This window comes from Tupaia chinensis, unplaced genomic scaffold, assembly GCF_000334495.1.
Source record: "Tupaia chinensis unplaced genomic scaffold, TupChi_1.0 Scaffold000516_1, whole genome shotgun sequence".
Classification (NCBI taxonomy): domain Eukaryota; kingdom Metazoa; phylum Chordata; class Mammalia; order Scandentia; family Tupaiidae; genus Tupaia; species Tupaia belangeri.
This window is the reverse complement of record NW_006160029.1, coordinates 789,282-816,033: the sequence shown is the minus strand read 5'-3', so window position 1 is coordinate 816,033 and position 26,752 is coordinate 789,282. Positions and strand designations below refer to the sequence as shown.

Here is a 26,752-nt window from a genome sequence, read left to right as displayed (position 1 = left end):
ACTAATACATTTTAGGAGAAGATTGATGAAATTTCCTTCCAGGTGTATGTAGCAAAATGAAAACTGAATTGAGTAGTGAAAATCCAAAAGTCCTAGCCACTCTACCTACCTATATGACCTTCTACAAAGTTATTTAGCTTCTTTAGGTATCTTTAATCTGTAAAATATTATACAGATTATCTTTGAGATCACTTCCAGTCTTTATGTATATGATAAACATTTTATAAAATTTAAGTAATATATATTTTAGAAGTTTGTAAATAAGTAGCTAGCACTCTATAATAGTAAAGATGGAATTTATTAAGACAGCTATTAAACACATTGAACTCCTTTAAGCAGATAGTGGATATTGGGTTTACACTGTTACCATCCAATGTGTGTAATTTTCACCAGAGGTAGTTATATTTAGATTTCCATCCGTAACCAGACTATATGAACAGTTTAAGGCTATTGGTTTGGAGCTGATGGACTGATATCCCACACAGTTTTCCTATTTGTTTTTTCCATATCATCTGGCTAAAATCTCTTGTAGGTATCCCTAGTTCATCATACTTCATATATCTCCATTTATATCTATGGTTCTCTGAAGCTATAGCATCAATAATAAAATGTAAACTTGTATATGTCTGTATTTACTATTCACCGTAACACTGTATAACTCCATGTCACCTTCAGTAGTAAACCAGGCTGAAGAGTTACTAACATTCACTAAAATGCCATTGAGTCTTTTCTACAACAAACATTTATGGCTACTTAGAAATTACTTAGTAATTCCTAGAATTATTTAGAATGGCCAACACTGTTAGTATTGGGGATACAGAGATAGACTCATTTGGGCCAGCTCATTCATTGGCCTAGTGGTTAAGGAAGCCAGATCCCACATGGCCATTCTATAGCTGGAATCCTGGCCCTGGCAGCTTGAAAAATGTGCCAGGTGCATATACAAGCATGTCCCAAATCCCAAAAGAATGGAGAAATATAGGATAAGAGATTGGGGTGAGACCATGCCCTACCGGGAGTGTTTTCTTCCTCTGGCTAGAATGCACATCTGACAATTAAAAAAGTAATAATAAGACTTACTTGCCTGCTAAGAGGAGTTCACAGTTTTTTGACAGGATAAACACTAGAACACACCATTAAATAATAAGTGCAGTAATTGACTGGAGTGTGAATTTACTAAAACACATCTAACCTAGTCTAGAGACATTAAAAGGAGATCACTTAGAGAAAGAAATCCCTGAGTTGCATTTTGAACCTGAAAAAGAGTGGGGATTGTGGCAGTTCCTGAGTAAGGTAAACAAAGATCCTATGCAGGAAAAGCTGTTATGTTTATGACATGAATTATAAGCAATCTGATGTCGCCAGAATGTCATTTGTGAGGCAAGAAGTGATAAGAATTGAAATTATCATTTTAAGTTTTTGTGAATAAGAGAAAAAGGTCCTATGATCCGTGTTTGGGACTTGGACCTTAATCTGTAGGCAGCGAGACAGCGATAAATAGCTTAAGAAAGAAAATGACTTTCATTGGGGTTTGGTTTTATTATTTTCGTAACTAGATTAATTCCCAATTTCTAAAATAAAGTTCTTCTCATTAGCAGGCAAATAGAGAAAATAATTTGATTCTTTTTTGCTCTATTATTTTAGACCCACTTTTCTTTCTAAGATATTATTATCCAAAATCACACAATGACTTAAATGATCTGAAAACATGTAAAGCGATTGTATTCTTAACCAGAATTGTCTGTATGTGTACATACTTTAAAATGTGTTCTGTTTTGATTTTATTATTTTTGACCAGCTTAAATAACTTCTATCACTATGTTAGTATTTGCTTCAAGTCACTTAACATATATCTTTTAATATACAGATTATACTGTCATTTGATAGGACTTCTTGCTTTTAATATTTTGTCTTCATCTGTGAAGCACAACTGATTCAGAGTTGCAGAGAGGCCTGCCAGTCGTCCCACCTGATGAGCCCTGTGACTCTTGCTAGGTAACCAGGCTGTAAGCCAGCTCAGCAGGCAGCACTTCAAGGACTCCAGCTGATCTAGTGACTCAAGTTTCCTGGACAGTTGGCATCCAAGAACAGTATATTTCTTTTCTTCTTTTTTTTTTTAAGAGATTTTTGCAGAACCAGCAGATGGCATAGTGGTTACATTGCTGGACTCCCATACAGTGAACTGCAGTTCAAGTCCCAGACCCTGAAGCTTCAAACTCACAACGGGCACCTGTGCATTCCTTCCCAAAATCTCGAGAGGAAAATGGAGGAGAAGAGATTGTGGTGTGGCCATCCCCTGTAGGGGGGTGACTTTCCTTCTCTGCTTCTCTCTGTCTCACTGGCAAACCCACACATCCTGTAGTAAAAATTTCTCGAGCCACGGTCAGCTGTGTGAGACTCCAGTGACATAACCATTACCCCGTCTGCTGGTTCCAAGAACAGTATGTGTCTCATGCCAGTATGACAGCCTCGGCTGTGAAGCCCAGGGTCTCTGGCCTCAGTAATCTCCCAACTGCTCCAAAAATAGGCGGTTGGCAGAGAATTGGAATGCCTATTCCAGAGCACAACCCGTGACGCGTCCAGGCTTGCCAGCCCCTGGTGTACCTCTCCCACAGGCTGGGAGGGATCTAGAGAGCAGTGAGCATTTTGCTCACCATGGAGTCCAAGCATCTTGTGTCCTTTATGGCATGTGCCCCTGCCTTTCAGCAGCACAAGCAGAACTGTACCAGTGCCCACCTAAACTTTCTCAGCCTACATTTTCACCGGAGGCAATGTAATAATGTAATTGTTAACTCCAATGTATCAACACAGCGAATTTTCTTTTCTTTTCTTTTTTTTTTATGAAAGCTATATAAAAGATTAAAAAGTACAAAAGCTTTATGAGCTTTCACAAAAATAAGTGGAAACTCTTTCCTTTTATGACCACATAAAATGTCATATTTTATAATGCATATGTCTTCCAAACTTCATGTACACTTGAAGCAATTTTAATTTTTAAACCTTGGCAAAACTGCTCTTTGTAAATGTGAAATTGAACTCAAGCAATAGGATGTTGCAGTAAAGATCTGAACTGTGCTGTCAATATAGCCTCATGTGGTTATTTAAATTAATTAAATAAATGAAATAAAATTCAACTTTTTTGTTGTGTTAACCACATTTCAAGAGTTCAGTAGCCATGTGTGGCTAGGAACTACCATGCCAGACAATGCCAAAAGAACATTTCTGTCATCACAGAAACTTCTCTTGAACAGTGCTGCTCTAGAAAATATCCATAGTTCTTGATAGAAATTTTGACCACCTAATGATAAAAAGTTTCTTTGCATGCTCAACAACAATTGGCTTTTTATATTTTAATGTATTAGATCCAAGAAGTTGGTCGGTGCATGGTTTGAAAAGTGTTTCTTCCAACTACAGAACTTGATACAAGGAAGTAGGTATGTTAAGCAAAACCAGCCTAAAATAATTCCTTTTCTTCCTGTTGGATTTCATTATAAAACTGGGTCTGTGTCCTTAGAAGTGAAATCACACTTACGGGTAAAAACCTTTTAAGTAATGATAGTTTGAAAAAACAAGTTTTTTCCTAAAAGTCTAGGTGGTATTAATATGATAGTATCAAGGGGCCGGCAGGTGGTATTGCGCTTAAGGCTCTGGACTCCCACATGACCGACCATGATTTTAGGCCTGGACCTGGAGGCCTGTTTTCCTACTTTCTTTTTTTATTTTTCCTCTCTCTCTCTGTTTCTCTGTGGTCAAATTAAAACAAATAATAATAATGATAATAAATGAGATAAAATAGTTATTTTTTTTAAAAAAAAAAAAGGTGATAGGATCAGGACCAGAAAACTTGATTCTTTAGGAAAGTTACCAGTTAAGGATTTTAGTTGTGGTTATCTGTAAAAAGAAAAAACACAGAAAATATTCATCGTACAAATTATACATTGCAGGTTTTTTGTTGTTGAATATTAGCTTTTCTAAAGGCAATATATTGACTGTGTGCCCAGCAAATTCTACAAAAAAACATGGATTCTTTTCTAAGAAACCAAGGAACGTGTGACATCTGATTTCTAGGACAATTTTCCCTGAGCCTTACCTATCCAGTATTATTTCTAATGTAATTAATTACCTGTAAGTGTCAAAATTGTGAAATGCTGGGTAATATGCCAGACTTTTTATTGTTCTTGAAATAAGTTGCTTATCCATATTATAATAAATTATTTAATTTCTCATAAAGAATTTGCATAATTTCTTGTAATCCAGAAACACCTTAATTAGCAAATAAAAGTCAACTATGTGTTTGAAAAATCTATCCAAAACCTTAGTGGGTATTTAATAAAGTAATTGAATGGTTGAAAATGCGACTGTGTCTTGCTTTGTGAGTGGCAAATTTTTGAAAAGCAGAATTATGAATTGTGTTTAAAATGCATTCTTTATTTTTATTGCTCTCCCTCTCCAGTGAGCTTTTAAAGTACAGGATTTTTCATTAATAAGGAATGTTGATTTGTGTTGTGTCCATTGTTTTTTCTTGAATTATATCATCAGCTTCATAGGATGTTTCATTGGATGAGTTTGATGCTGCACTTGAATTGAGGGCTTTGGTTTCTCTATTCGAGTTGCCTGCAAATACACAAAACAAAATTAAATCATTATTAAAAATTGTGATGTAAAACTGGACTTTTAGAAATTTGTGCTTAAAATAATTTTGGAGGAATATTGAAACTGTATCCTGAAAATATTTTGTGAATTAGAAAGAATTGAGCCATTCCAAAGTTGTTTTTGTGCATTTCATCCTAAAAGTTAAAAAAGTAAAATACTTAGTAACAGAAGTAAAAGTTTTATTTCCATGCTTACATGAGGATAATACATATTTTTTAGGAAGGTAAAAATTTCAGGGTCAATAAAAGTGTGACTATTTGTATATTGTGTGTAAAGTTAATAAACCCACTAAAATCCATTATAATAATCTGTAACAATTATAAGGCATTGCCATCGTAACCAGTTTGGATGTGATTTTCAAAAAGATCACATTTGTGCAACAATTCCATTCACGCACTACATTGTAAATATGAGTCCAAAATGAGCAAGAGTAAAGGAATATGGATCTTTATTCCTCAAGAGTTAGACTAATAGGGCCGAATGGAGGCTGACCCACATAGGAAAGTTCCAAGACTGTGCCAGGAAGCCTCTCCTACACTGGGCATCCCCAAGCCCATGATGTAGAGTTGACTGCACCTGGGGACGCATCATAGCATCAGAACACTGTCTCTCTGTTTCTCTCTCTTGCTCATGAGATAAATCTGGCTAAATTGAAGGAGAAGAAATAAAAAATTAAATCTTTTTTTTTTTTTGGAGATATTTTTTGCTAAAGGGTATGTGCACTCACCAGAAAGACAGAGACAGAGACAGAAAGTGAGAAATCACCCCCCAGGGGGTATAGCCATGCCACAATCCCCTCTCCTCCACTCTCCTCTTGGGATCTTGGGTACACATGCACATGCGCCCAGTGTGAGTTTAAGCCACCGGATCTAGGACTCGAACCGCGGTCGACTACATGGGAGTCCAGCAACATAGCCATTACACCAACTGCTGGTCCCAAAAATTAAATCTCTTTTTTAAAAGTTAGGTTAATTTATAGCAAAAAGTGCATTATTAATAGTGTTAGAAAAGTTCAGTAATTGTGAAACTAATGTATCGTATTTTATCAGTATGTAAAATGTCAGAATTATTTAAATAACATAGATATGAAAAAAGTTTGGAAAAGATGATGGATATCAGTAATAGCCTCCATGTTGAAAACCTCCATTCCAGTTCATCCTCACCTTATTAGCTCTCAGCAACCTCACCCTACTTCCCTGTTCATCCTTCTCATCTCTCCTGTTGCTCCCTTTTCTTTTCCCAGGACTTGTAGATTTAGTGCTGCCGCAGGGCTCAGCCCTTGATTGCTGATGCTGTCTCACTCCCCAACTAAATTAGTTGAATTCATGTCAGCTTTTAATTCCTTCTCTAGAAGACCAGAACTCTTCTAAACTCCAAACTCAACTTCCTAGTTGACATCTCCACTAGAATATTTAATCAGCATCTTCAGCCTAAATCTGAATTCTTCCCAGCGTTGGGGAAGGGGAAGCCTACTCCACTCACGGTCTTCCTCTTCTCAGCTGCTGATGACTACACGTCTCTGGTTGTTCAGGCCAAAGACCTTCAGTCATCTTTGATTCCTCTCTTTCCTCTCCTGTATTCAATCCAATAGAAATTCTGTTGCCTATATTTTTTAAAAGAGAGATTATTTTTGCTATAGGGCATGTGTGCTCACCAGAGAGACAAAGAGACAGAAAGCGGGAAATCACCCCCACCCCCAAGGGAGGATGGCCATGAGACAATCCATTCTCGGGATTTGGGGCATGCACGCGCATGCACCCAGAGTGAGTTTTCAGCCGCCAGGTCTGGGTTGACTATGTGTGAGTCCTGAAACAACCATTATGTCATCTGCTGGTCCCATGTTGCCTGTGGCATGAGAGGATGGGAGTTTAAATTGTTTTAAGTCTGAAATATCCCTACCCTGAATTCCACTTTAACATGAAATTCCCAAGGAAAACATCAAAGATCTAAAATTTATATACAAAGATTTTCTGGTTATTGTTATTATTTTAGTGAAAGGGCATATACACTCACTAGAGAGAAAAAGAGAGTGAAAGAGTGAAAACAGCTCCAAAGGGAATGGTTACAATCCCTCTTCCTCCATTTCTCCCTCTTGCTGGGATTTTAGGTACACATGGCTGCTATATTTTTCAAGCCATCAGGTCCAGGACTCAAACCTTGTAGTCAGCCCACCATCACACCACTGGCTGGCCCCACACTGGTTATTTTCAATACCAAAACACAAAAACATACATATATATATATACTCACATTTCCAATAATAGAATTGCAAAATAAATTATTATTCATGAGATATCATGTAGCCATTTAATTTTAAAAGATGGTTTCCAATAAAATTTTAGTTAAATGGTGAGCATTTAGAATATAATGTCAAGGGAGAAAGGATACAATATTGTCAACAATGTAATGGAAGTTAATACTGACATAGCACTTGCTCATCGCACTGACTATCACATCTCTCAGCTTGAAACCCTTCAGGATCGAATCCGAAATTGGGTTGACGGAGGATCTGGTCCTGCTTCGCTCTCTTGGCTCATCTCTCCCACTCCTGTCCTAGTACTTGGCAATTCACATGCACACACATGCTGTCTACCCAAATTTGCTCTGTTCTCTCTGCCCCAAGTCTCTTCCAGATGCCTAGCATTCCTTCTTCTTCAGCAATTTTTGCTTAAAAAATTCTACTTGTTGCCATGTATTAGATAGAAAACCGAACTCCTTCTCAGGGGTGGGGGTGGGGAGATGGTTGATTGGCCAAGACTGCCTCTTCTATTAGGAATAACTGCAGCCTCTTCTTTTGCCGGCTAGATAATCTGGATGTAAGTTTTCAGTAAGCTTAAGCCTTGCCTGTGAGGATGCTAACATTTCTTGGCTTTGCCCACTTATAAGCAATTGCTTTCTATAAGTAAGCCACTTTTTTATATAAGTAAAAACTGTAAGAAAAAGAGGCTTTTCTATAAGTAAACTGCTTTCAAAGGTCAATCAAGACATCCTCCACTCTTGGGTCAATTTCATGGTTGTACACTCAAAGGGCAATATTACTTACAAGTTTGAAGGACTGATGTCTTACAGCACCCAGATCTTTCTCATAGGACTGAAATGTAAGGTAGTAGACTTTGGGCTAATAATAAAAAGTAGTATATGTTTATAAAAGTATTTTAAATTTAAAATCTAGAGCCTAGAGTGGTACCATGTTTATTATATCTCTTCTGAATTATCTTGGTGGTGAAATAAATTAATGTTGGGACCAGCAGTTAGTATAATGGCTATGTCGCTGGACTCCCACATAATCGACTGCGGTTCAAGTCCTGGACCCGGTGACTTAAACTCATGCTGGGCGCGTGTGTGTGCGTGCCCAAGATCCCAAGAGGACAGTGGAGGAGAAGGAATTGCGGCATGGCCATCCCCCTTTGGGGGAATTTCTTGCTATCTCTCTGTCTCTCTCTGTCTGGCGAGCGCACATGTCCTATAGCGAAACCTCTCCAAAAAGAAAAAAAAAAAAAAGAAATAAGTTAATGTTTTGCTTCTAAACATCCAGTCATAATATTTGTAATTCAATAGCAGTTTGATTTTTCTTTTCTTTTTTTGAGAGGTTTTTGCGATAGGGCATGTGTGCTCGCCAGAAAGACAGAGAGAGACAGAGAGATAGAAAGCGAGAAATCACCCCTCAGGGGGATGGCCACACCACAGTCCTTTCTCCTCCATTCTCCTCTTAGGATCTTGGGCACACACGCACATGTGCCCGGCCTGAGTTTAAGCCACCAGGTCCAGGACTCATGGTCGACTACATGGGAGTTCAGCGACATAGCCATTATGCTAACTGCTGGTCCCAATAGCAGTTTGATTTTTTAAGATAAACTTATAGATACATTTTCCTGCCTGGAATATAGCCCTTTGCTTAGTCAGCAAGCAAAGCTATTTAAAATAAATATAATGGGCCAGTGCTATTGTTAAGAGAACCGGATCCCGCATGGCTAACTATGCAGTTTGAATCCCTGATTCAGAGGCATCTCTCTCTGTCTGTCTGGCGAGCGCACGCGCCCTACAGTGAAAATCTCTCCAAAAAAAAAAAAAGCCAAATTAAAGTATTTATACGTTTATTTTTCATTTGCTTAGTATTGTTTTTACTCTTTAGTATCAGAGCAGGTAAAAGCAAAAATATCAAGAATATAAGATATAAATTAGTTTCATATTATCTGGGTGACATTCATATCTTACATTAGCATTTACTTAAATACCTAAGACTTTAATATTTTATTGAAATTTCTAAAAGTCTGAAAACTATAATGATGGTAAATTTAAGTCCTTCATGTTCCCTAAGCTTTTTATATACTTAAATTCACAATATTTTAATCAGACTTTTAAGATCTTTCCTACTTTGTTTCAGCCAGTTAGTTTTAGAAGAAATAAATTCTGAAAGCTATCTCCTACCTCAGTTATTTTGGGATTCCAAGTTGTCATCATTACCATGATGGTGGATGGCTTTCCATTGCTTTTCTGGTAACAATTGAAGGAATTTATCTAATCTGCCTCCCGCTTCCAAAATACATTCTAGTAATACAGATTTTTCTTCATACAGGACTTGTAAAAACCCTCCATCCCCAGACCTGACCTGACTCAGTATTTACTTGGCTACTGGATCCTTCTAACTGGTGTAGGTACAAAGATAATTTCTAGGTCAGTTTTCTTAAGTCAAAGCAATTCCTCTAACAAAACCAATTTACTATATCAACAAGAAAAGATCCAAAAAATCCAAACGAAAAGCCAGCTTCTGTGGCACAGATTGTAGAGTTAGAAACCAAATGCTGACCGCGGTGCCCCCAATCTGGTCTACCTAAAAACATGCTCAGTGAGCCCTGGTGCACTAGGAGGGCTAGAAGACGATCACAGTGTGACCAAACCCTGCGGACTGTGCTTTTTCCCCTGCGGGACACTTACCCCACTTTCACACATGTGCTCTATCATGGAAATTAAAAAAAAAAAAAATTTTAAAGGTGGGGGGGAAGAAGTTCTGTTACTAACACCATAATACATCAGTGTTCACTGTCATCCCACAATTTATAAAAATCCAAGAGTGCTGTCAATATACATAGTCCTTCAATATTGAACACTTAGAAAAACAACAGTAAAGAGTAGAATAATAGTGATAATGGAATCTAGTTAGCTGCATCTCTTTGGGATAATAGAAGCTAATTTCTTAACCAAAAAAAAAAAAAAAAATGGAGATACAAGCATCTGTCTCTTTTCTGTTACAAGGTTTACAACATGGATTCCATTTGAAATAAGAAATCTGTAATACCATGGAGCTCCCAGGGAATTTGTTACACATAAAGAGTTTTCTTACTTAATCCCTTTTTCTTTAGTTGAGTAAATTGCCAAGATCCAACATCACAGTGCTTTCCTGAGTTTAGTAAATTGCTATTTCTGCTTCTTGCTTCTGATTTCCATTCTTCTTTCTATTTTTTGTTTTGCTTTATTTATTTATTTATTTATTTTTGAGAAAGGGGTAAGGGTGGGCCTGGTTATTCCATATAAATTTCAATCTTCCTTTAAAGCTATACCTCCCAGACTGGCATTTAAATTAAAGCAGTGACTACGCCGACCCCGTAGTGCAGTGCTTAAGTGTTGTGTGTTGGGAGCTCGATTCTACATGCCTAAATGCAGTTGGAATCCCAGCCCAGCAGCTTGAAAAACACTCCAATCACATGGGCATGCATTGCCTAAAATCCTTAGGGGAAGGAGAAATGGAGGGAAGGGATTGTAGTGTGATGACAGTTCACTGGAGGTGTGAGGGGGGTATCTCTTTCTCTCTCTCTCTCCCTATCTCTCTGGCAGGCACATGTGCCCTCTGGAAATAAAAATAATCAAATACAATAAAATGAAGCTTTGACTCTTGCCAAAATTTAAGTCTAATTCATTGAAGTCTTTCCACCTATCTTCATCACGAACCAAGCCAAAACACTTCTTCTGATAAGAGTTAAATGTTGCATTTATTTTCAGAGCCATTCCTTGGGAATTTATTCTATAACTCTCCTGTGAACTCTTCTCTTGCCTGCCATTTCAAAATATCACAAGTATGTTGGGGACCTCGGCAGGTCTTCGTCTTGTGGCTGTCTGGCAGAAATGTGATTAAGCTCTCCTGCCACTGTCTGCCGGTGTCCTCCTAGTGCCTGTGTTTCTATTTTGAAGTCCTGCAGCAACTTCAACTACGCATCTAGCCAAATCACTTTATTACTTAGTGGGAAATCTACACACCCCAGTTAACCGGCAGTTCCTTCCAGTGGGAAAAAAAGCCATCTTAAATTTGCAACCTAAAAGTATTTTAATATTTCCCTTCAAATTTAATATGCTGATAAACAGGACTGAGTCTGAGCTAAATGACTAAGAGAGCAAATCTTGGGACCAGCAGTTAGCGTAATGGCTCTGTCACTGGACTCCCATGTAGCTGACCACAGTTCAAGTCCCAGACCTGGTGGCTTAAACTCACGCCAGGTGCATGTGCACACATATCCGAGATCCCAAGAGGAGAATGGAGAAGAAGAGATTGCAGCGTGGCCATCCCCTCTGGGGGGTGGGGGGAGGGATTTCTTACTTTCTATCTCCCTGTGTCTCTCTGTCTTTCTGGCGGGCGTACATGCCCTACAGCAAAAACCTCTCAAAAAAAAAAAAAAAAAAAGAGCAAATCTTGATAAGTGATCTATTGAACTAGGTCTTGATCTCACCCTTTCTCAACACCTTGTCTTCCCCTCAAGTATACGTAGGTATCTCATATAAACACAGTTGAAAATTCATCATGAGGGCTGGCAGGTGGTGTAGTGGTTAAGGTGCTGGACTCCCACATGGCCAACCGCAGTTTGAATCCTGGACCTGGAGGCTTGCTTTCTCTCTCTCATTCTGTCTCTCTCTCTCTCTCTCATTCTCTTATTCTGTCTCTCTCTGGCCAAATTAAAAATAAATAAATAATTCTTTTTAATAAATGCATCATGAAAGTGACACTCTTAGACTTGCCCTTTTGTTTTACTCCCCTGTCAATACATGCAACTTCATTCAGAAATTTTTTTCCTACTCTTTTCTTTCTTTTCCAGAATTGGTTTTTTTCTTTTCAGCATTATTAAATTCTACCAGTCACTGATGATTAACATTGTTTGCAAAGGAATTTAGTTAATATTTTAAATCTTTGAAATGAATACTTTACAATGAGAAAGGGACTTCATTTTACTTATGGGTTCCAATACTGGCTAGGATTGCTTAACCTTGCCTTGCACCCTGAGGAAGACTTAACAAATGCCAGGTGTAGCAGGAGCTCTGGCAGATGGTTTGATTATCTACCTTCTAGAAACAAAAACAATTGATGGAAATTTAAAGACCTTTTTTTTTTTTTCAAAAAAGATTTATTTAGTTTTATTTATTATTGTTACTTTTAAAATTTGCTATAGGTCGGGGCTGGCAAGTGGCATGATGGTTAAAGGCGCTGGACTCCCACATGGTCAACCATGGTTCCAGTCTTGAACCTGGTGGCTTGCTTTCTCACTTCCTCTCTCTCTCTCTGTCTCTCTCTGATCAAACTGGAAAATAATAATGATAATAATAAATAAAGTTAAATAAAATAATTCTAAAAAAATAAAATAAAATAAAATTTGCTATAGGCACATGTGATCACCAGGGAGAGAGACAGTAGAAAAGATATGAGCAAGCGATATGTTGCAAAAGAAATAAAATAATAAATCTAAAAATGTCCACTCTCACTATTAATTAGATAAATGTAAAAGAAAACACTGTTCTTCAATGAAATTAGTAAAATATGTTTTTTAAAAATAATAATAATACCCAGTGTCACAGAAGACAAAGGGAAACAAGTAAGTATGAAACGATAATTTCCTGGATGGCAGTTATGAACCTGTATTCAAAGACTTTAATATGTGTCCACCTTTTATCAATAAATTCAGACCTAGAGATTATACTAAGAAAATACTTAGATATTAGGGTGAGCAGGTTGCAATGGCAGTTAAGGTGCTAGACTGCCACATGGCTGACTGTGGTTTGAGTCCCAAACTCAGCAGCTTGAAAATCATGCCAGGGCATGCCCAAGGTCCTGAGAGAAGAATGGAAAAGGGATTGCGGCATTGGACATCCTCCTAGGGAGTGACTTCTCACTTCCCCTCTCTCTGGTTCTGTCTCTCACCATCTTTATCTCTCTCCAGTGAGTGCACACACTCTATGGCAAACAAACAAACAAAACAACTTAGATGTTCAATATATGTGCAATAGAAAAAAATGGAAGTTAATTCAAAGTCAGTTGTTTAATAAAATATGGTACACTCAGATTTTGATTTCTTAACATCATTTCCAACTAAAATAAACCAGACTTCTTGGAGAAATAATAGATTCCAGCACTGGGACAGAGAATGTACAAAATGCCCTACAGTATCTTGTGACAGAAAGCAAAAAAAAAAACATGCTTTCCAAATGATGGACACATTTCAAAAGGATACAAACTCCAATTGAAAAGAACTTCCACTGGAATAATTTATGGATCAGAATAGATAATGTTAATAATAGAATATTTTAGAATAAAGAATTATGAATTCATATTGATATTAATAAAGTTGAGTATCCCTATCCGAAAAGCTTGGGACTGAAAGTTATCAGATTTTGGATACTGACATATATATGCATATATATTTGGATACTGAAATATATTTGCATATAATGATATATCTTGGGGTACAAGGTAACCATTATGCTATCTGCTGGTCCCAGTAATGCAATAGTTTAAATATGTCAGGGCATCTCAAAAAATTCATGGAAAATCGGGAACCAGCAGTTAGTTAGCGTAATGGCTATGTCGCTGGACTCCCACGTAGTCGACCGCGGTTCACGTCCTGGACCTGGTGGCTTAAAACTCACACCAGGCGCATGTGCGTGCGTGCCCAAGATCCCGAGAGGAGAATGGAGGAGAAGGGATTGCAGCGTGACCATCCCCTCTGGGGGGTGATTTCTCGCTTTCTGTCTCTATGTCTCTCTCTCTGTCTGGCGAGCGCACATGCCCTATAGTGAAAACCTCTCCAAAAAAAAAAAAAAAAAAGTTCAATGGAAAATGGAATTAAAAGATGAATTTATTTTGGTGCAAAAAATTTGAAATCTATACACAGTGTTTCCACAATGCAGATTTTCCATTAATCTTTGGAAAACTCCTTCATATGTACCCATCCAAAATCCATTATGTTGTAACTTAACTTCCAAAGTGATGGTATTAAGAGGTGGAGCAGGTGGCATGGTGGTTACGGTGCTGGACTCCCACATGATCAACCATGGTTCAAGTCCCAGATCTGGTGGCTTGCTTTCTCATTCTCCTTGTCTGTCTCTGTCTGATGAGCCCATGTGCCCTATAACAAACTTTGTAATAATAATAATAATAAATTAAATAATAAATTTTAAAAAGAAGTGGGGACCATAGGAGGTGATTGAACCATGAGGATTCTCCCCTTGTGGATAGGATTAGCACCCTCATAAAGGGGATGGTGAGAACTACTAGTTTCTTTTTGCCCTGCCACTTCTTTTACCACATGAAGACATGGCAACAAAGCACAATCTTGGAAGCAGAGAAGAGCTCTCACCAGACAATCTGCTAGCACCTAATCTCCAACTTCCCAGCCTTCAGACTGGAAGAAATACATTTCTGGTTTTTTTGTTTGTTTGTTTGTTTGTTTGTTTGTTTCCTTTTGAGAGGCTTTTGCTATAGGGTGCATGTGCTTGCCAGGAAGACAGAGAGAGACAGAGAGACAAAAAAGTGAAAAATCACCCTCTAGGGGGGATGGCCACACCGCAGTCCCTTCTCTTCCATTCTTATCTTGGGATCCTGGGCATGCATGCACATGAGCCCAGCATGAGTTTAAGCCACTGGGTCCAGGACTTGAACCATAGTCAACTACATGGGAGCCCAGTGACATAGCCATTACACCAACTGCTGGTCCCACATTTCTGTTCTTTATGCACTAACCAGTCTAAGATATTTTGTTACAGAAGTACAGACAAAGACCAGTAAATAAAGAGGAGAAAGAGCACTCTTGTAGTGAAACAACAACTAATACATGTAGAAAGAATAATGAGATTAGAAAATCACCATATTTTAGCTACCATAATAACTGTCAAGATTTATCAGTGAGTGAAAGTTTGAGAAGGAATAAGATCTGTCATAGTCTCAAAGTACCTCTTCACAAGTTACTCAGCAATCACAAAAGGAAAACTAGTAACTTTACAATAGATTGATGCAACAACTACAACTTAACTAGGTAATACAAGTTAATATCAATAGTAGCAGGGCAAACCAACATTATATGCTTTCTGCTATGATGCCCTAGGAATATAACTTTGGTGGTATTTCTACCAAAAACTGATAAAAGTAAAAAAGTACCCCCCAAGGGGGATGGCCCAGTCATAACATCAGACATACATAAACTGAAGGACATTGCACTAAATAGCTGATTTTTACTTTTCAAAAATATCAAGATCTAGAAAGACTGAGGATTATAGGAGACTTAAAAAGCATTACAACTAATGACAAGATGTAATTCTGAACTAAATCCTGGGTGAGGAAAAATGTAACTATGAGAAATTGACAACTTGGATATGTACCCCAGATTAGTTCATAGTACTGTATCCGTGTTATGTTTTCTGGCTTTAATAAACGTAATGTGAAGGGCCAGCAGGTGGCAGAGTGGTTGGGGTGCTAGATTCCCACGCGGCCAACCACAGTTTGAGTCCTGGACCTGGTGACTTGAAACGCATGCTGGGTACATGTGTGTGTGTGCCCAAAATCTCAAGAGAAGAATGGAGAAGAAAAGATTGTGGTTGTCTCCATGTCCCCTGGGGGGTGATTTCTCACTTTCTGTCTCTCTCTGTCTCTCCAGCAAGTACATGTGCCATACAGCAAAAATCTCTCAAAAAATAAAATAAGCTTAATGTGATTATGTAAGGCAAAAATCCTGTTGTTAGGAACTATGCTGACATATTTCTGGTTAAATAGGCATGATATCAGCAAATTGTCTTCAAATTGTTCAGAAAAAATATGTAGAGAGAGGCGCAATAATGAAGCAAATGACGCAAAATATTAACAATTGTAAACCGGGGAAATGGCATGCAAGGATTCTGTATACTTTCCTTGCAACTTCTCTGAAAGTGTGAAATTTTATAGCAATGTAAAAATCATGGTATTCCATAAAGTAATAAAATGGAACTATTAAAATGATAGCAAAGGTATTCATATAGTGACAAAAAAAATAGATACCAATATTATGGAGTGGAAAAGCGCATTATAAGACCCACTTTTTCCATTTTGTTGTATAGAGGCATCCATAGATGCACTGAAAACAAAACAAAATAAAACAAAACAAGAAAGAGAAAACAGAACAAAACGAAATAAGAAACCACTCATGAGTGATAGTCAGAGGTGTTACTAGCCATGTTCTCTGTGTGTGGGGGGGTCTCTAGTGATGTCATTTGTTTGTTTCTCTATATGTTCTAATTCTGCTATGAACAGAAATTCAAAGACAAGTTTCCTTTCTAGGGGAGCACGAATATCTTCCAAGAAATGGAGCAGACCATTTTAAGCCAGTCGGAGTCCTCTTTTGCTGACAGGCAGGATGAATGAGCATGTGATTTTCAAGTTTGCTTTCTTTCGCAGTAACCTACATAGAATTTACATTTTTCTCCCAGACCACTGTGCTTTGCTGCCAATTTACTTACCTTTTTTAAATTTGTGTCATCTGCCTTAACAAAGATAACGAATTCAAACTTGTAGTTGTTTATTATTTCCTACAATTATGTAATTTTATTTGTGCCAAGCACCTCTATTAATATCCATCTTTCTAATTTTTTTTATCAAAAACTCTACTTTTAAGAGCCCGTCTCTTTGCTCTTTCCTGCCCTACTGCCACAAGGCCAGGGTATCAACAGATTTTCAAAGTCAACAAATGAATATGCTTTCTCTTCCTGCAGCATCAATTTTATTCAGATGAATATGTTATCCAAATAATAAGAGAGAAAATGTTATTAGGAGAGTAAGGCAAGCCACTATATCATGAAGTCAAACTGAAAATTCCCATAAATTTTGAAAGTAAAATAAGAAACTTCAAATAACTTCAAACTAATAGGCTTAATACAGGTCTTTCCTCTCTAGCCCTTACAATTCTAGGGCTACAAGTTTCTTTCTTTTTCTTTTCTTTTCTTCTCTTTTTAAATTTGCTATAGAGAATGTGTCTTCACCTGAGAGAGACAGAGAGAGAAAGGCAATGAGAAAGCACCCCCTGAGGTGGATGGCCATCCATATCCCTTCTCCTCCTTTCTCCTCTCAGGATTTTGCACCTGCACACACGTGCACCTGCTGTGTTTTTCAAGCTGCTGGTTCCTGGACCTAAATTGTACAGCCAGGCATCTGTGATACAGCTGGCTTAACCACCACACCACCAGCTGGCCCACAAGTTTCTTTCTTAGAATTCTCCAGAGGAAAAGTTTGAAAAGCAGAGACCTAAGACATTCACCCCACGAGGAAGAGAGACAAAAAGAAAAACAAGAAACACCACCACCAACATGACCCACATCAGGATCTTGGCAATCTACCCCAGGCTCAGCCAGCCCTGGGTCATGAGCACACGCAGGCCCGGCACATGCAGCGAGGTCTCTGGACACAACCCAGAACCTTCCCATGTGGGTCAGCCTTGCAGAGCATCGCATTTTAACCACTGCTCCGTGGTCTAGCATCTAGCTCCTTTAATTGCTTTTCTATTTGCCACTAACTCTTTCACAAACTGTGAAATGAGCTCTTAGGAGTGTCTACTCAGAGTAACCTTTAACACAGCCGTCTATTATAACACAGCCATCAGGAAATACATGTCCTATACACGACAATTTACAAACCATGGTATTCTTTTAGATGTTGGCATCTGAAATGTGCATAACCCCAAATACAAACATTTAAAAAGAAGAAAATGGTTATGGGACATAATTTAAAAGTCAATCAATTGCTTAGCAATAAGTCCTCTGTACAGAGTGAGCCTTGAAGATAGTCCAATTAAATCCACAGTCACTACCAGAGACCAGCTTTCTTCAAGATCAATTCTATGTATAAAGCCTTAAATTGTCTATATTTTAAAAAGTGAAATCCAATAGAATAAAAATACAGTAAAGGAAAATCTTGGCAAAATAGTTTAAGATTAGACTATTTTAGACTTAGACTATTGTCATGTATAGAGGCAAAGTGACCAGTGACTAAAGTCAGCTTTAATATACTCACAAGAAGACATTTTTATTTAGGCTATTCAAGTTGTCTGCAATGAAAACAGTTTCAGTTATAAAAATTAACCTAAAATAATGAGAATTTGACTCTTCTACTTTTTAATTTGCCAGAGAGCATGTGTGCTTGCTGGAGTGGGACAGAGAGAGAGAGAGAAAGTGAGAAAGCACCCCCTAATGGAAGATTGCCACCCCACAACCCCTCCTCCACTTCTCACTCCTTTGGAGACTTTAGGCATGGACACACATGCATCCAGTACATTTTTTCAAGCTGTCAGGTACAGAACTAGAACTGCATGTGGGATCCAGCTGTCTTAACCACCATGTCATTGGTTGTTCCAGGGAATTTGACTCTTAAGAATGGATAGTTATAAAAGCCATAGCTGGTGAAATCAATTTTCTTCTGATGTAATGTTTACTTCTTGATTGTTTATGCACATATTTTATTATGTTCCTAACCTATAAGACATTCCTTAAACGCAATACAGCCCAGACTTACTGTTTTTTCAATAGCTAGAACACTGGCATCTGTTGTTTGGTGGGAGAATCAGTGGAATGGAACATGCATATTTAACAAAGGACACAACAATATTTATCACTTCCAAGGGTCACTCTCAAATATAAGCCATTTCTCTTCCTATTTCAGTGGTATTTAGATTATCTGTTTTGGTAATCTAAATCTTTGCTATGTTTGAATTGGTTAAGAGCAACCAAAGGACCCAAAGTCACCCTATTTAGAAGCAGCGGAAGTCACTGATTGTATAAAATCCAGTCTTCCCAACAGCAAGCACTCAGGAAAGGTGTATTGAATGGATTTGCCTACTTGAAAAATGTAATACTTTTGAGAGGGACATAGTAGGAGATATTTCACTGCAAGAAAGCAACCTCCTCTAGTTATATAGGAAGTGGATTAGTGGGCCTTCTTGGCTAACCAGTAATAATACTACCAGACTAGAATCAACAAGTAAACTAAATTCTGTTGCTGGGTTGTCAGAGCCAACATGAAGTAAAATTTTGGAGCAGTCTTCTAGCTAAATCAGAAAACACAAACCAATTTTTACTTAGGACAGTATATTGATAGAGAAGATACCCAATAACTGTTTGATGATTGTAATGCTGACAATACTTTGCATGCTTTTGAAAATATGCTCCTTTGCTTAGCTACAGTACAGATGTGATGCTACTTCACTCAATTCATTCTAGGAGTATTCATTAAATGTTCCAAGTACTAGTGACAGTAGTAAACACACAAGACAAAAATTCCTACTTTCCTAGAACTTAGTTTCTAGTTGGAGTGAAGAAAAGTTAAACAGTATCTAAGTAAATACATACAGTATTGTGCTGCATAACATTTTGGTCAACACGGGGCTCATGTACAATGGTGGTTCCACTAGGAGTATAAGTTACACCACATAGCCTAGAAGGCTGTGCCATCTTGGTTTGTATAAATACACTTTATAATCTTTGCATCACAAAAATAACATAATTTCACATTTCTTAGAATGTATTCCTGCAGTTAAGCAACAGATGATTGTAAAAGTATGTTGATGGAAACTGCTGAGGAGAAAAGTAAAGTAGGAAGAAGCTATGAAATGTTGACGGGAAATTAAAAGAGCAGATAACATGACCTAGGAAGGTAACTTTTTTTTTTTTTAGAGGTTTTTGCTATAGGGTGCGTGCACTTGCCAGACAGACAGAGAGAGACAGAGAGACAGAAAGCGAGAAATCACTCCCCAGGGGAGATGGCCATGCCGCAATCCCTTCTCCTCCATTCTCCTATTGGGATCTTGGGCACGCACGCACGCACACGCACCTGGCGTGAGTTTTAAGCCACCGGGTCCAGGACGCGAACCGTGGTCGACTACGTGCGAGTCCAGCGATATAGCCATTACGCTAAGTGCTGGTCCCCAGAAGGTAACTTTTGAGTAAAGATTTAAAGAAAGTGAGGGTAGATAGAGACACAGTAGGTTTGCCATTATTCTGCAAGGTTGATCCATATGGGAAGCTTCCAGTTCACATGTGGTGATCTCCCTGAGTACACCAGGCACACACATGCCTCTGATCTGGGGCTGGCTGGAGCAGGGGATGGGTTGCAGCATCAAGACTCTGTTGGGGTGCTCTCTCTCCATCTCTCAGTTTCACTCACTGTCTCACTCGCTCTATTTTTTTTCCTAATGAAAAGTGTATTGGGCCTGCCCCATGGCTTAGACGTTAAGGAAATTGGAACCCACATAGCTGACCACAGCTGGAATCCCTGCTTGGTATCTTAAGAAGGCACTGAGCATGTGGGCCTGTGTGCCTCAAATCCCAACAGGATGGAGAAATGGGGCAAAAGGGATTGTGGAGTGACCATGCCCTTTTGTGGGGGAGTGCTTTCTCCCTCCCTCTCTCTCTCTCTCTCTGGTGAGCACATTTGCCTTCTAGCAAAAGACCAAAAAAAAAAAAAAAGTGAAGGCATAAGACATGCAGATGTCTAAAGAAAGCATGTCCTAGACAATAGTGACAGCATGTACAAAGGCACTGTGTCAGAAATTTCAGGGAACAGCGAGGAGGCCAGTGTGACTGGAACTGAGAAGATAAAAGAAATAAGAGAGGAGAAAGCAGACCACAAAAGTCTCCAGTGGTCACAGTAAGGACTGTTTTAGCCATTGAGAGAGATAGGAAAAAATTAGAGTCTGGCCAGAGCAGTGACGACGAGACTGACCTGGGTGTTAACGGGCTGATTCTGGTGTAGAGAGAGGACAAGAGAGGACAGCAAAGAGACAAGGACAGCAGCAGAAAAAGGAAATGCTTGTGCAAACGACGAGTCTGGAGTGCTGTTTTGTTTTGTTTTGTTTTGTTTTTTGTCTCTTTTTAGAGAGATTTTTGCTATAGGGCATGTGCATCTGCCAGAAAGACAGAGAAACAGACAAAAAGCAAGAAATCACCCCTCATGGGGGATGGCCCTGCTGCAATCCCTTCTCCTCCATTCTCCCCTTGGGATCTTGGGCATGCACACAAACACACCTGGCGTGAATTTAAGCCATCGGATCCGAGACTCTAACCGTGGTCGACTATATGGGAGTCCAGCAACATAGCCATTACGCTAACTGCTGGTCCCTGGAGTGTGTGTTTTTGACAAGCTCCTTAGGCAGGTCTTTGACACAGTAAAACTTAAGAGCAGCGACTTTAAATTATCTAAGCAATTGAGGCAAAAAATAAAATGATTTTATAATCCGATTATTTGATAATCTCTAATCTCTTGCTTCACTATGCCAGTGAAGAAACCAGGTCTAAGTAATTTGAACTAAATTCAAGTACATCCTCTCAATTCAGCCATGTACTCTGCAAACAGTGCTTCAGGAAGAGGGCTCAGAAGCCACTCTGACCTGTCTCTGTGTCATGGGACAACCTCTGAGAGAGGTCTCCTCTACAGAGGAGACTAGAGCTAATGGTATCAGGTCTGGGGATGTGTTTGATAAGGTTGCAGAGCATGAGCTCCATAAGCTTAAGTTTCAAGATGTGGTTGAAACAGAACATACAGGAAAGAACTTCTCTCAAGAAGTTCTCAGCTGAAGATTTTCACTTTTAATTGCCAAAGGGAGAGAAAGAGAAAGAACAAGAGAGCACCCAATCCTCAGTTGGACATGGTTATGCTGCAAACCTTTTTCCTCCTTTCCTCCATCCTGCTGGGTTTTGGGGACTTACGCACACGTGCTCAGTGTGTTTTTCAAGACACTGGGCCAGGATTTCAACTGCACAGTGACCCGTGTGGATTCCAGCTTTATATGCATAGCACATAAGTGCTGGGCTATGAGGCTGGTCTTTTTTTTTCTTAAATGGAAGTAAGTCAGCACTGTGTATCATTTGAATATATACAGATTCTAAATATATATACATATATATTTATTATCTACATAAATTCTGCCAACATTCTATATATTAGAATGTATTCTCTATATAGTTATAGAATATATGAATTTTACATATAGTCTATATACTCTATATTCTAAATGTATATATGTATATGTATCTCAAAATAAAATTCATAATTAGGGCTTTCCAAATACACTCACAAAGTTTACATTTACAAAAATTTTAATAATTCTTTATGACTGAATTTCATAATAACAACTTGCATTTGTAGATCATCCAATAATCGAAATAATAAATAAGACTCAGCTCCATAAACTACACATCGAAATTTCTTTTTCCTTTACAGTCACACTACACACAAACACCCCCATATTGTAACTAAGGGATTATACTCTTAACAATAAATACTTTTTAAAAAATCAACTTATTATGTGTCTTTTTAAAAATTCACATTGAATCAGGCCTCAATGATGAAATGCCTTAGGGAAATTGTGCTCAAGGAAGAATAATGCCAGGATATAAATGTTCTCATACAAAATAAATCACTTGGGCTTGCTCTTTTGTAATCTATTCAACATCAAAGAACAAAACTGTCTTCCATTTTTCTATTTCTTTTGTCTCTGTGTTATTTTACATATTTCTTCTAGAGTCTGCAAACAGCAGACACACAGGTAAATTCTTAGCTGACTATTGACTGGCCAGTCTAGAGCAATGCAACATTGGGAACCAGTTTTTAGATATTTTGTTCTTCTTATTTAGCTCCAACCAAAAACAAACTTCTAAAATTTCAAGAGGATAGACCTTGATAACTGAAAGGTACATAAATATAGTGAAGCAAATTTACCAGACTAATGATTTACTTTCTTAAAAAATTAATTCATTATTTTTAAAAATTTCCAGAGGGCAGGGACACTTGCCAGAGAAAGAGACAGACACAGAGAAAGAGGGAAAAGTAGTAGACACCCCCACATGGGGCGTGGTCATGCCATAAGCCCTTCTCCATTTCTCCACCTTATCAAGATGTTGGACACATCCCCCCAACTCACCCAGGATGTTTTTCAAGCCACTGTAGTGGAGTTTCAGCTATGAGTGTCAAGGTGCATTAACCACCAAGCCACGGAACCAGCCCAAGGGATTTACATTTCTTTAAATTATTAATTTATTATTATTATTTAATTTGCTATAGGGCATGTGTACTCACCAGAGAGAGACAGTGAGAGAGAGGAGAGAGGGAGAGAGAAAGTGAGAAAGCAAAGAGTCAAGTCCAGGACTCAAACCACGGTCAGCTATGTTGGCTTCCAGCACCCTAACCACCATGCGACCTGTGGACCCCAGTAATTTACTTTTTATAGGAACATTTACATCCCCTCACTGTTTTTCTTTGATCACAGTTTCCCTAAGACATTTCATCATTAAGGTCTGATTCAATGTGAATTTTTACAAAGACACATAATAAGTTGAATTTTTAAAAAGCATTCATTGTTAACAGTATGATCCATTACCCAGGTACAGGTTATTCTTTTAGATAGAGTACAGGCAATTGGTTACAAATAATGGATACTGATTACCTTCTGGCATGGAAGAAGTCTCTAGGTGTTGAAGTTTAAGGCCAGTGTCGAATCTTTGCGGCTTTGTATACAGAAATAAATAGCAAAGGACACAGACGCTGATGACAAAAGCAAGTAAAACAAGGGCAGCAATTCCCAATCCGATCAGGGCCCCGATGCTGAGGAAACAGGAGAAACACGTCACATAAACTGGTCTGCACAGAAACTAAGGGGAATGTTTAGATATTGTGTATTCTTGCTCTCAATCATTCATAACCAAATCATATTTTAGCATAGTTAATGATTGAAATCTATATCTCACCTACTTTTATTGCCCTCAAATTTTTGTATTTTTTTCTATAGGTTTTCAAGGCACTTTAATCATTTATATGTTAATATTGGTAGGGAAGGGGCCAGCAGGTGGCATGGGGGTTAAGGGCGCTGGACTCCCACATGGCCAACCGTGGTTTGAGTCCTAGACCTGGCAGCTTGCTTTCTCACTTTCTCTCTGTCTCTCTGTCTCTCTCTCCCTCTCTCACTCTGTCCCTCTCTAGTCAAATTAAAATAAATAAAGTTCAATAATTCTTTTTAAAAAAATTGGTAAGGAAGACCATATGAATTCATATTAGAGGTAAAAGGTCATACACTTCTCTAGAGATAATTCATAAACACCAAATCAAATAAACCTCTATATTAATATATCTTAGAAGGAAAGGTCAACTTCATCAAAGAAAGATGAGTAGAAAACATTAGCTTTTGCAAAACCATCAAAGCAAAAGTTTACTGTAAATATAAAACTTTTCATTTTAAACATTTGCAAGGTAACATTTATTGTACACAAAACCACAACTCTTACAAAAATGAAGAAAGCTTGAATGAAAAGAAAACAGTATTTGCACAATTTATATGAAGTTCATATTCAGTTTTTTTTTTTCCTTTTTAAGAGGGCATTATGTCAAAGGCTTCTAGATTAGGAATGAAGCACTACATTTTTCTCTAAAAATAAGATGTATATTTGGGGTATTTGCTCTGTGCCAAACTTGTAATAATTCCTTCTGATACAGTTACCCATAAGGTTAATCATTTGAGAAGTAATAGCTTTCATAAACTTGTGAACTTAAAACTGTTAAATGAGAAAAGGAGCCTGGGGGAAAAAGTTCTTGAAAGACTAATATACAAGCATATATCTTCTTGAACCGTGTATGTGCATGTGAGTATAAATACCTTTAACTATATTTTAAGCTGCTCGAGAGCAGATATTTTTTGTTGACTTTCCATAGAATTGTGCACACTTATTACAAGGGTATAAGTGCTTAACTTGTAGCAAATGTTCAGTAAATAGCAACATTTAACGATTAACTGTTGATTGGTCTAACTGTAGTAATTTGGAACATACTCCATTGAAAAGTAATGATCTTGTTCTTCATTATCTTCCTGACTTAGTTTTAGGTTTCTGCTCTTTCCCAGGGATTAGATCCCTGACAAGTGTGATCTGTACCAAAAGGAAGGGAAGAGAGAAGTTGACCAGGAATGTTAAGAGTATCGTTGTTTGGGGAGGAAGGAGAATAGAATTGAAAGTGAAGGCCTAAGCTCACTCCACTCGTTCTGGATTTGAGGAGATAAGCACCCTTGCAAATGGGAGATTGCCTCCTGGTGCTTACACAAGGAGTCAGATTTCCAGAGATTCTTGTACTCAGTCTATTAATGTCAGTCCAGTTTTGTTGGTTGTTGTTTCTTTTTTAATAATTTATTTTATTTGTTATTATTATTATTATTATTTTTAATACAAAACAAAACAAAATAAACGTTTGACCAGAGAAAGAAAGAGAGAGAGAGAAGGGGAAAGTGAGAAAGCAAGTCTCCAGGTCCTGGACTTGAATTGTGGTCGGCCATGTGTGAGTCCAACACCTTAACCACTATGCCACCTGCCAGCCCCCTGTGTCAGCCCACTTTTACTAGCCATGCACACAAGTGGAGACAGGTTAATTTTGTTAAGTGTGCTTGTTTGTTTGTTGTATTTCTTCACAGAGTGGAAACAGAAACCCTTGACAGTGTCCTAATGTGCTGCAATTCTCACTCTACTCTTCCCAGCTACACAGGATTCCAGGTGCCTATGGGTGCACGTAACATGTTTCAGGTTGACCTAGGGTCCAAACCATGGAAAGATAGGGTAATTTAATGGTTGGGGCCAGAATAGAGTCATAATTTAAGCTTGGGGTTTACCATCAGTTGGTGCACTCTCTTCTAAGGAGAGGCAGACTTCCTGTGTCTACCAGCTCCTCATCTGCTAGTTTGCACCAAAACTGACCTTTGTATATTTTAAGTATCAGGGAGGGTTAGGATCATTTCACTGTAGACAGACACATGGGAATATGTCCATTTAATTAATGTTATCTGGTATACAAGGAAGATAGAAGACATCCAGAGACAGTTTTGAAATGAAAACCCAATTGTTACAAACACCTTCAAAGCCAATAAATATTTAAGTCAATTTAAAAGTACGACTGTCAATTTAATTAAATTTAACATGCATCCTTTGAGCTCTTGGTGTACAAATTGAACAAACAGATCACATAACTGGAACTAAAAGCAAAAACAAAGCATATCATTTCTGTTTTTTATTATAGAAGAATGTTCTTTATAATCTTGGCAAACTATTTTGATGCCACAGTTCTACTTTATAGAAACAGTCCGTGCATGGAAACCTCCAGGTATAACCTCTGGGTAAGGATGGAGCTCTAGGCATCCACTAAATATTCATTTCAGCATTTTCTTATTGAATACACACTCATGCATAGCCTATCCAATATGCTTTATATGCTTAGTCTTGTAGAAAATTGCCAAAGGAAGTCTAAGAATTGGGGGCTTTATAGGACAGGAGAAGTCAGAAGTGGTCCAGACATAGGAAAAGGACAAGTCTTTCCTACACCACCATATGGCAGTTGCTTTTCAAACCTCAGGGAAGAGTGGGAAGCTGCTGTCACATGAATGCAGCAATTCCCCTAGCAACTTCACTTACCTGTGGGAGTTACACTGTGCCTTTCCGCAGCAGCTGCAGATTCTCAGAACAGGGGCTAGTGGCTTCTGGAATATTTTTCACAGTTGGACTACTTTAAATTAGAAGTGGAGAGTAAAGACTGGGAGGGAAATGAAATGCTAAATTTACATCCCCACATGTTCTCAGAGCTCTACCACTGACAGAACTCCAGGCTTAACATTGCCACCAGTTAAATGATTTCTCTATTTCCCAAGAACTGAGATGCGCTGTCCATTCTGTTAGTACTGAACGAAGATCCCAGCAAGCTATTCACTCCTTTGGGCCCTTGGGCAATCTTAGGGAGATTTTACAGCCTGTGCCACTTGTCACTGTGGAACTGTTCAGGAATCTGAGAGTCCCAGACACATTTTCC

At 38.3% G+C, this 26,752-nt stretch overlaps 1 protein-coding gene across 1 annotated transcript in view; it reads right to left on the bottom strand.

Annotated features, from left to right (window-relative positions):
• Nucleotides 1-4,449: 4,449 nt before the first annotated feature.
• Nucleotides 4,450-26,752, bottom strand: part of SHISAL2B (shisa like 2B) — a 24,412-nt gene continuing 2,109 nt past the window's right edge. The window contains exons 2-3 of the mRNA XM_006156833.2: nt 23,364-23,521; nt 4,450-4,614 (exon numbers count right to left, since the gene is read on the bottom strand). Coding sequence (XP_006156895.1) covers nt 4,481-4,614; nt 23,364-23,521 — 292 coding nt within the window. The 3' untranslated portion in view covers nt 4,450-4,480. The remainder of the gene's footprint in view (nt 4,615-23,363; nt 23,522-26,752) is intronic.